At 35.9% G+C, this 12,053-nt stretch overlaps 1 protein-coding gene across 1 annotated transcript; it reads left to right on the top strand.

Moving 5' to 3' along the window:
- The first annotated feature begins 9,105 nt into the window (after positions 1-9,105).
- LOC110746488 (uncharacterized) lies at positions 9,106-10,145 on the top strand. Its single transcript, XM_021946719.2, has 2 exons — positions 9,106-9,688; positions 9,911-10,145. Exons 1-2 carry the CDS (start codon positions 9,352-9,354, stop codon positions 9,928-9,930), a joined length of 357 nt encoding a protein of 118 aa, XP_021802411.1. The 5' UTR covers positions 9,106-9,351; the 3' UTR covers positions 9,931-10,145.
- The last annotated feature ends 1,908 nt before the right edge of the window (positions 10,146-12,053 follow it).

Raw genomic sequence — 12,053 nt, 5'->3', positions numbered from 1 at the left:
ATCCTAAAATTGATTACAGCATAAGTAGATAAAAGTTTGATATAAAATTGGACAGTAATACAGATTATTGTTTACCATCCCGCCAGTAGCCAATTTAGATCCATCAACACTAAAAGCTGGACAGTTGAACCAATTCCCTTCAAAGGAGCAAGTTCTTTTGCCATCTGCTTTGCATTTGATTCTTGGCCAAATAACTCAAACAATCTGCATTTCTCCCATAAACATCTAATTCAATATCTAAATGCAGATACAGAGCCCCTGGATTTCAGCCGACTCCTCAATACTTCGACCACCTGATTAAAAGATAAATATTTATTCACTAAGCAGATGCATGTTCCAAGACCATTATATAAATGAAGTGGCATCAAGATATATACCTGGGCTTCCACCTCCTGATGCAGTTTATCATAACGATGAGTCAAATGACGAGCATCCTCCAATGGAGGTCCTGTTATTTGTGCCCGTAAAGGTTCAGCAACCTACAAATTTCAATCTTGTAACAGAATTATAAACCAAAAAGAAAGGAAAAATGGAAGAAACTCGAAAATGATACATTAAATTTTGGTAAGTTCAGCCTCATAAAAACTAGATTCAATTGGGAAAGCCTCTTGTCATCGTGCAAAAGGCCTGGAATAATACTGCCTGCACTAAGGTTGAGATTGTGAGATGTGAGAGTGCTACCTCCAGTTGGGTAGCCCAATGCATCTCCAACGGAGCAAAACAAAATCATCACTTACATAGCCAACCAGAGTCACCCATACAAAAATGGCACAGATCAATTTTCTTCCCAAAATGGCACATAATTTTCAAATACACACACAGAAATTATATTGGCATGTTGGTTTCAAGAAAATGTTATGAAGCTTTTTATCACAAGATTATTTTCAAGGGCCACATCCTGAGATTTGTCCAATGTTTATAAATATAAAATAAAGAAATAAAACATAAAAACAGTGAAGAAATTACCTGCTCACCAAGTATCTTAAGAAATATCTCCCTCTCCTCTTCAATTGAATTACCATACCATACCACTGATCACCTATAACGTAGATCAGGTAAGAAATTTCCAAATTCTTCACAAAACAAATAAGATAGGTGTCATGCAATAAACAATGGGTTAGCAAGTGCCTCTGAATTTGAAAAATAAAAGTGCTAGATTTTATAGCCACAAGCTCGAGATGGGAATTCTTCTTAATTTAGTTGCTTTCTATTAGGGATTTACCTATTTGTTTTGTTTTGTTTATAAGAAATCTGGGATGTAATTAGTTTATTAATTTTGGGAAATTTATCACACTGGGATTGATTAGATATGTAGGACTTACTGTAATTCAAGTTCCGAGCTTTGTATATTGAATAGAGAATAAAGTGATAAATTTTCCTACTTTCATATCTCTGTTCTTATTCTACTTCTCTTTTGTACTTCAGTTTTCTTGGTTCTACATCAATTGGTATCAATGTACACAATTTGACAAAACAATCCAAAAAGCCAAGAAATTTCATAATATAACTCCTAAAGAACACAAAAACCTACACTAAAGACAAAAAATTTACAAATTTGTTATGCCGAAAACACACAAAAGTCCAACTTTGAATCGTTCAAAACGAAAAACTCCGCGGTAATTCAATGTTCAACAAAAGGTTGACTTAGCCAATGTCTTGTTAACATAAAATTGAAACGAAATAAATATTGAAGTTAGTTGCTAAGCTTACTTAACATTCAAAGACGAGAAGCACTTAAGCAAAAAGCAAAAGGTTAAAGCAGACGATTAGAGCAATCAATAATAATAGGCTTTTTATCACAAATGGTCCTTGACGTTTACGAAATTATCACGAATGGTCCTTGAGGTTTTTTTGTGACACTAATAGTCCTTAACGTTTGGACTTTTTATCACAAATGGTCCTTGCCGTCAAAAATTCTGTTAAGTGTATGATGTGGAAGATAAGTGGAGCCCACATGTACAATCACATCGTGACATGTGGATTAAATAAATAAATAAATTTTTTTTTTTTTATGAAAATCCATTAAAAAACCATTTAGCCTCTCTCTCTCTCTACTCTCTAAATGGTTTTTTAATGGATTTTCATTAAAAAAAATATTTATTTATTTATTTAATCCACATGTCACGATGTGATTGTACATATGGGCTCCACTTATCTTCCACATCATACACTTAACATAATTTTTGATGGCAAGGACCATTTGTGATAAAAAGTCCAAACGTTAAGGACTATTAGTGTCACAAAAAAACCTCAAGGACCATTCGTGATAATTTCGTAAACGTCAAGGACCATTTATGATAAAAAGCCATAATAATAATAAGCACCTGCTGCTGCTTTGCGACTTGCTCCCTGACTCGGGAGTGTTTGCTTCTTTGGAATTAGGTCCTTGATTGCCCACGCCCATCATTAGCTGCCGCTGTAAAACGGAAAGAGAGAATTAGGGCAATTTGTTTTTGGCCACTCACAGATCTGCGAGAGAGAGAGAGAGAGAGAGAGAGAGAGAGAGAGAGAGATAACTTGGGGCTGGATTTTTTATTGAGCCCAGATACAGGAAAAGACGGGTGTTAACGGTGGGTTGGGTGGGTGGGATCTAGGGTTTGATTTTCGGTGGGTGGATCGATTTGCAGAGGTAATAGGAGAGAGAAGAGTGATAAGAGATGGAGAGAACGGAGAAGAGATAGTATTGTTTGACGAATGACAGAGAAGATGTAGACACTATTAAAAAAAACACCTTGCGCGACGAAACACAATTCGTCGCTCAAAGTCTTATGTGAATAATTTTGGCAACGAAACACATATCGTCGCACAAAGTCACTTTGTGCGACAACAAAACATCGTCACTCAAAGTGACTTTGAGCGACGAAGTGTGTTTCGTTGCGCAAAGTCTTCATAAAAATAAATAAAATTAAAAAATTATTTTTTAAATCTTTGCATGACTTTGCCTCAACGAAACTTCGTTGCGCAAAGTCTTTATAAAAATAAATAAAATAAAAAATTTATTTTTTAAAATCTTTGCATTACGTAATCCAAATATTTTGTCGCCTAAACCAATTTATTTTTCTTTTTTATTTTGTATGCATAACACTTAAGAAATTAAACGGTATATATATTTATTAAGTAGCTTTAAATTTATTATTTTAGTTCGGATTAGATTTTTGTTAGAAAAATATGTTATTGTAGTTCGGATTGGGTTTTTTTTAGAAAATATATATTTTAAATTGACGATCGAATTAGTTCATTGTATTCATATAGGGTCAATGAGTGTAGCTGTAAAAAATCATTATAGGGGCTTTTTCGTTCCGGCAGCTACTGCGGGCCTGGGCTGCCGTAAGGAGAAAACTAAAGAAAATATCCCCCTTGTGTCTGAGTTCAAAGATCATACCCCAAAATATTTCGAAAGGGTTGTAAAGCCTTAGGAAACACCTTGGTTACTTTCACCAACGAAAATAATGGCTGCTTACAAATAAATTCTTGGCTTGGCATGAGAAGCTTGTGGCATGGGAGCAAAATCGACATGAGTTTAGCACCGAAGAGAAAATTATGCGTACTTGGGGGAAAAGGGGACTGTTAAGGTAAGAAAGGGAAGGTTTGCAAGAAGATTTGGCTGAAAAAGGAAGGAGAGAAAGGGATGGGTGGCTTAATTGTTTCTTCCGGCAGCTTGACAGAGACTCTGTCAAGTGTTGGAACAATCTGCCAGAAGAAGAAAAATGGGGGAGATGGGCAAGCAAAGCACGAAATTACTGAGTTTTGCATGTGAGAGAGAAAGCTTACTCTCCAGATGTGTGTTGTGATGATGGGTAGGAAATGCCTCTTTTTATAGGCGCTGGAAGCTACCATTTTCCAAGAAACCCTAATGGCTTCTATCTAATTTGGCCAAGTCTTTCCCTTCCTTTCTCCCCTCATCCCTTCAATCATCCTATTTTGGTGAAATCCACTCTGCCCAATCCCACAAAATCAGGGATTTTTGGGAGCTTAAGGCCTTTTCCCGCAGCTGCCTCAGAACTCCCATTTTCAGATATCTCCTTTTCTCCCTTTCTTTTCCTCCTTCATGCTCAGATCTGATGAAGGAAAGAGCTTGGTATACATGTTGGTTCGAAGGGTGGCTTCTTGCGTGCCAATATCCCTTGGTCCTTTGGAAGTTTTTACTTGAAACTTGTTCCTCCCATGTGCTAGAACTTCCCAACAACTTTGCATAGTGGACCTCCAGACTTCCCCTTCGTGGCTTCTGTTTTTTTCAGCAAGGGGCTGAGGCTTTTGCTGCTTCTCATTTCTAATTGTATGGGCCTTCTAAGATAATGGGTTGGTTTGTCAAAATAAATGGGCTAACCTCAACAAGTGTTGGCCTATTTTTTGTTGAGATGTTGGGCTAATTTGGTTAAGCTAATGGGCTATTTCGGTTGGGCTTTTTGGTTGGGATATTTTCTCTTTGTGCTTACCCACATGTTTGGGCCTAAGTTCCGAGGCTCCCAAGCAACCCCGGGACTTCCATTTCTTGGCCCCTCAATGGGCTTCATGTCAACTTATTACCATTCATACCACAACCCACTCAAGCAAGCCCCAGACATCTTACGTGGCTTGGGCCCACTTAAGCTTGTAGCGTGGCGTGTTGCTTATTTGCTTGGCGTGGCATGTGTGCAAGCGCATATGACGAACTTTTCCGTGCCCAAATCGAGTTTCTTCTCGGTAAGTTATTGCATTGGACCGAGAATTTATTTGGGCCAAACTGTGACTTTTTTGGGCCTCAACAATCAAGTTTTGTCCCATTACTTGATCTTTGAATGTTTATTTTTTCCGATTTTTGGCGTATATGATCTCGAAGTATAAACAAACAAGTTTGACGGTTGGATCGTTGAAACTAGTTTCGTAGAATGCGTATGCCATCAAAACAATATATTCACTAACAATTAAGATTTTATTTATACTTTCGTTAAATATAACATAAGATTTTGTGGTATCCACTAGTGTAAATATTTTAAATTGAAGATCAAATTCAGTCATTGTATTCATATGGGGTCAAGGAGTGTAGCTGTAAACAATCATCAAAATCAGAGTGAAAATAACCGTTAAATCGTGATTTTTCATTTATAACCGTCGAAAAGTTTTGTCCTGTTACTAGATCTCTCTGAATGTTTGTTTTTTGCAATTTTTGGGGTATACGATCTCGAAGTATATACAAACAAGTTTGACTGTTGAATCGTTGAATGGTGTGTGTGTATATATATATATATATATATATATTTATTTATTTATTTATTAAGTAGCTTTAAATTTATTTATTTTGTACATATAATAGTTAAGAAATTGAATAGTATATATATTTATTATTGTAGTTAGGATTGGATTTTTGTTAGAAAAATATATTATTGAGGGTTTTATGTATAAAAAAAAAAATTTGAATTTGAAGGGAGTAAAGTCACATTTTCAATAAACTTTATAATAATAATAATTTTTTTTTAAATATAACAATGGGGTCGTTGTGCAAAAACCAATAGCACGACGTCATAATGTAAACATGCAACGGGCAAACCAATTAATTTTTTTTATTTAATTAGACATTATAAATTTTAAGATTTAGTTGTTTTCATAAGTTTTTATTATTTTTTGAAAACTTTGCTCAACGAATATCAATATTTCGTCGCCTAACCCTTGTTTACTTATTTTTATATTTTATATTGTTAAACTAAATTATTTCTTTATTTTTTATTATTTTCTTTGCGCGACGAAAACACATTTGGTCGCCTAAACCTTATTTATATTTTAAATCATAAAATAAAATTATTTTTATAAATATTGCGCTACGAACCAAATTTTCGTCTCTCAAAACTTTGCGCGACCAATAATTCGTCGCGCAAAACTCTAAAATTTTGGGCGGGTACCAAAAATGGGATGCGGGAATTTTTGTTTTAAATTTTTTTTAAGACTTTGCGCAACCAATATTTCATCGTGCAAAGTGATACAGTTTTTTAAACCAAAATTACTTCTCCACCATTTTCTCAATGTCTTTCTCTACTCTTACCTCTTCTCTCTCTTTCCCTCTCCCCAATCCGACCCTTTCTCTCACACTCACTCCTCTCACTTAATCTCTTATCTCTCTCTTCGCTATCTCTCACACTCTCATTCACTCTCTCATCTCTCTTTTCACTATCTCTCACTCTCACCCACTCTCTCACTATCTTCTCTAATTCTCTCACACTCACTTCTCCCTCTCATTCTCACTCACTCTCAATCTTGCCAAAAGGTATATTCTCTCCAAATTTTAAATTTTTTTTCATTAATATGTGTTTTTGGACTTAGTTTTGAGTTTGTGCGGGGTTTGGGGTTGAGTATAGGGTGAGGATTGGAATTTGGGTTGGATTTGGAGTATAACAATTTTAGGGGAGATTATGCCAATTTTTTGTTATTATTTTATGTTAATTTTTTTGTTATTTGACCATATTTGTACTTTGTTAATTTATGTGTACATTTTGAATATTATATATATATATATATATATATATATATTGGATAATTTGATCACTATTTTTCATATGTAATTTTATTTTGAATATGTCAATTTAAATTAAAGTAATTAAAAAAATAAAATCATGCAATTAAATTAAATTTAAAAAGTAAACATTTGAAAAAATTAATATAAGAGAAATAATAAAACAAAAAGTCAAAAACCTTGCACGACAAAATATTTCGTCATGCAAACTATTAAATTAGTTTATTTTAATTAAAAAATTTTAAAACACAAAAATTAAAAAAATTGAAATATTTCGTCGCGCAAAGTAGCTTTGCACAACGAAGATTAGGTTTCGTCGCGCAAACCCTATCTCGTCGCTCAGGTTTTGCGGGACGAAATTGTACTTTGCACAACAAACTTATTTCGTCGCACAAAGTATTTTTTGTAGTAGTGAGAGGAGATGGAGGAGAGGGAAGAAAGTTTGAAATTGTTCTAAAAAACGGGCATGAATTTTTTGTTTTTGGAGCAGTTGAGTTTTAGGCATTGATGCCTAAGAGCACCTCCACCCCAAAAGGCGAGGCAAGGTTTGTTACTATTCACATGAATAGTGATAGCCTTGCTTTTTTTTGTTCCACCCCAAAGGGCAAGGGCAAATACTATTCACTTTACTTTATTTTATATTTTTTTTTATACTTAAACCATTAATTTTGATAAGTTTTTCAGATAATATTTTTGGTTGCCACATGTCACTATTTATTATAAAATTCTCACCTAAAATTTCAGATAACATTTTAGGATAAAATTTTTGAATTAAATTTTCGAATAAGATTTTCGGTTGTCACGTGTCCATTTTTATTATAAAATTCACATCTCACTCATCATACAATTGAAATACCTACTCACTCATCATACAATTGAAATACTCCTGGTCGTCATAGTTTGACATAATCGAGTACAAGGACGACTCAATCATTGGCGGAGGCGGTTCCATTGGATCATAACGTGGGGGAGTATTTTCCTTCGGAGGACGTAATAGTGTCATTATTTCCGACACGGAACGCACCACTGGAACCGATTGCGAGCATTGTTCACCTGAGGAGCCATGTGTAATGGTTTTCCTCTTTTTTGTTTTGCCTTGAATAATCTATTTAAAAAATGAAATTGGAAATGCAAGATATATATATAGAAATTCTCTTATGCTGTGTATTTTGTACTACCCCTCTCTGTTTTCCTACCTGTTTACAATAGGATCCGCATGATAATAACGTGCGGACATCCGGATAAGAGAATAACTGTATATATATATATATATATAAAATTAAATTAAATTGAATAAAACGGCAAATTTTTTTTTTACCTCGTCACCAAGATTTTGACCTCTTCGAACGTTTGTCCACGACCCTTCAGCTTCGATGGAAGATGTCATTTGTATTTTTACACAAATGTAATTTTGTAATAGAAAAATGTGAGTGGAAAGTAAAAAATATTGGAAGGAGAAGAGTTTGTATGAAGATTTGGTGTGGAAAGTGAATAAAATTGTTAGGTATTTATAAGGAAAAAATCCAGAATTTTTTGGTATTTTAAACAAAAATGTCGATTTTTTTTCGATGCTGTCGAATTTCTGGAAAAAATTCCATCAGAGCGTCCGGGAAGCACCACGTGGCGCATTCCCGTTGGGGCCTGTCAGCGAGCAGAAATCAAATTTTTTTTACTATTGGCGCGTGAAATTTCACACGCCAACGGTAAAAAAAATTTGAATTGCACTTGCTGACATCAGCGCCTTCGGGCTGCAACCCAGTCAAGATTTGCCTGTGGGCTTGCCCGAGCTGGTGGGTCCCAGGGCTTGCCCAGGCTAGTTTTGTTGCTCTAGAGGCGGATTTGGGCTCTCAGGGGGCCTGTTGCCAGGGCAGGGCCCTAGCGCTGCACATGCTCAAATATTGTGCTTTAAAAAACAAAAAGGTAAAAAATATGGTAGGCATCAAAGGCAAACAAGCTCGATGCTAAAGTCGGTATCGATAGGAAAATGCTGAAATTTGTGATGATGCCTTTATACACTTTTAGTCCTACTACTTATAAAACTGATACCTAATATACTAATATCATCGATTTTCAGGTTTAGCGATGCCTATGTGGTGTGGTATAAAGTAAAATTTAGCATAGTGAGAATTCCTAATTTATTTGTAAGGTTCCTAGTTAAAATCTACACAATAACTTTCTTTGGGCCAGCCACCAGAAGTTGATTGCAAGTCTCTTTTGGGCAATAATTCTATACCGAGGGCCATATTTAAGGCTTTAAATGAGGCTCTATTTTTTAACTGTTATATCAAATTAATTAGTTTAATCTATCGGTATGAAATTGTACGGTTGTACCTCATCTGAAAGCCATCACTATAGAATGACTCCTCTCTCGAGTAGCTTCCTAGAAGGACCCTGTCCCTGCAAGGATATTAAAAGCCTTCAATTTTTGGAGCCCGTTACACGTCAATTTTGTCTCTCCTCTTTATTGCTTTTTGTCTGTTTGGGTCGGATCTAAACACGTCAAATTTGTCCTCCTTGGTCTTCTAGTTTCACATTACTAGTTTCCTTTCTTCACATTATTATTATTAATTTTATTTTTCTTCTTGGAGATACTGTTCCACAGACAATTAGACAAGTCGTCTCCCTCGCACAATTAATATACACGGGTTGACCATCAAATGAAGTTCCCATTGACTGGTGCTCTGCAAAACTTCCTAGGGGCTTTGTTTGAGGGAAATATCAAAGTTGGTAGGCCAACAGTTGGGTTTCCTCCCAAATTTAACCCTCTTCGCAATCTATAAAATGGGGTAGTTTTGCCACACAAACAACACCAAAGAAAAGAAGAAGAAGCTCAAAAAAAAAAAAAAAAAAAAAACCAAGAAGAGATCATGAAGGCTGCATACTCATTGCGTGTGGTTGTATGCTTGTTCTTGGTGGTGGTTGGTGTTTTGGTTGAGGTGGTTCCAATGGCAGAAGGGGACACGACGCCCAGCCAATGCAAGCAGGAGAAGGACCTTCTTGAGAGTGCATGCAAGAGTGCAGTGATCTATAATATAATAGGACGCAGCCCCTCTGCGTACTGCTGCCAACTTGTAAGGGTGACACATGTCGAGTGTGTGTGCCCTTATGTCACCCCTAAGCTGGCCAGTCTGATCCCTCTCCGTCGTACGATTAAGCAGATTGAAGGCTGTGGAAGAAGCGTCCCTCGCGACTTCAAGTGTGGCAGTGAGTTCATCTCCTCTCTCTCTCTCTCTCTCTCTCTCTCTCTCTCTCTCTATATATATATATATATATACATATATCATCTCTAGCTCTATGACCTAATTAATCTGTAACATGAATTGATTAATGTCAACAAAACAAGATCAACACTAATTAAATATATATAGAAATTGCTTTATTTGTGTAGCTGATCTGATTACTCTCGGTTAATCTTAATTTTTGCAGGTATCACCACTCCACCATAAGATAAGAAGACGAATATTCTAGCTAGCTACAAGAATAAATTATTATGCTTGATTATCAAATAAAGAATAATCTAATTTGTTTTCTTTGAAGTGCACAATCATGTGCACTTACGCATTAGAGAGTGGAGTGAAGGGGACAAAGATGTATGACTTTCCTCAAATAAAAGTGAATTATAAGATGTCTCTCCTATATATTCCGATATTATTGACACGATTGTCCAATCTCTACCATCTATCCATTCAAGAAAATTTATGTTCTTCTCCAATGAGAATTTTTGTTAAGCATTCGTTAAGAAGCTTTAATATCAGCCATTCATTAGGTTACGTTTTTAATATATACCGTATATGAAATTAAGTGGCTGAAATTAGAAATCCTTAACTAATTATTGGTGAAGTGAAACCTATGATTGCACTTAGATAATTGAAATAAATTTCTTTAGTTTTCTCATTGTATTGGAATAACTTTCAAGGACTTTATTGCCTGGACTAAAACTTAAGACGCTAATATAAAATAACGATACTGCTTGGATATTAGAGGATCATATTATTCATATATATCGAATCGGTCAATTGACCCTACAGTCCAAGTCCTCAAGTCAAGCTTGAACCAGTCCCAGTAGTGTACGTACATGAAGGGCATATATAATAATGGAAAATATCAAAGTTGGTGAACCATATCTTCTCAATCTATAAAAGAGGGGTGGTGTGTATGTACATGATCAGTTATAATATTATTATTATTGCTAGAAATTAAAGAAATGACAAATTATTAAGAAGGAAAAATAAAGAATAAATTATGAGGGCAGTGGTTGCGCGATATGGCTATTGTGGTGGTTCTTAGTGGTGGTGGTGGTGGCAGCGGCTTCAATGGCGAAAGGGGACACACGAGCCCTATAGCCAGTGCAAGGAGGAGAACAACCTTCTTGTTAATGCGTGCAAGCAGGTTTTTATGGGGCAGGAAGCCTCTGCCTACTGCTGCCGGCGGTTTAGGGTCATTTTGAGTGTGTTTGCCCCGCCGTCACTCCCTCCCCTTTTCTTCTATCAACGTGTATGAGTAAGCTTTTAAAAATAATGAGTATTATAAATAAGTACTTAGTAGGTTTATTTCGATAAATAAGTTATATAATAATAAAGTTTTATTGCAATGTGCCAATTTCATTGGAAACACAATCATTTGATAATTGAAGTATAATGTTAAGTTATCACAAAGTTTGATGTGCCAAAAAATCCTCGACTCTTCTTCTCCCCTCAACCCAAAACCTGCTTCAGATTTGAAAACCTCTTTGGTTCCTGGGGATTTTTCCTAGAACCACTCTTTAGTAGAACTGCTCTTTTTGTGCTAGATCGCTTTCAGATCTCTCTGTTTTGGAGGTGGAGCTTCTAGATTTGGTTGGATATACAATTATTAATTGGTGCTTTTGGATCAAGTGGGGATTTGGAGATGTTGTGACATTCATTAGAATGTCCTATTGGATGCTGAGTAGTAATGCCTTCCACTTCATGGTGTTTCCTGTCCCAAGTTGTTTGAGAGATTGTTCTATGCCTTGGTCTTCTTGAAGTACTGGTTTGCTGCAGGTTTTATGGGTCCTCCTTGTTGGCGTGACTTGTGGAACTGTTGACTTACTTTTCTTACACACCAAGAATTCCTATTATAATTGTAATTGATTTACCTTAATTCCTGATTTCCTACTGTAAATAGATTTATGAATTTATTATTTACTTGCCCATTCAGGTTTCGTTGTATTATAAATATGACCTCCTACAAGGAGAAGAATACATAGAAAATTCTTACAAACAAATATTATCTCATAGTTATCATATTTTAACATGGTATCAGAGCAGCGATCTTGGGATTGCTGACTCTAGTTTCTAAACCTTAGCCGCCACCATGGGGGAGGATGACTCTTCTAATCCTCATGGCGGTAGCACCACTGCTTCCTCCTCTCCTTCTCAACCAACCATAGCCGAGTTGAGTGCCCAGGTGGCTCAACTAATGAAGATGCAGACTCAGACCTCGAACCCTATCCTAAATCAGGATCCTACCAAGACGACCCCAAACTCGACTCAGACGACGACCCTAAACTCAAATCAGATGACGACCTTGAACCCGAATCAGATGACGA

Source organism: Prunus avium, chromosome 3 (assembly GCF_965620075.1).
Source record: "Prunus avium chromosome 3, drPruAviu1.hap1.1, whole genome shotgun sequence".
In the NCBI taxonomy this organism is placed as follows: domain Eukaryota; kingdom Viridiplantae; phylum Streptophyta; class Magnoliopsida; order Rosales; family Rosaceae; genus Prunus; species Prunus avium.
The sequence above is the reverse complement of the archived record's forward strand: the minus strand, read 5'-3'. Positions and strand labels throughout refer to the sequence as shown.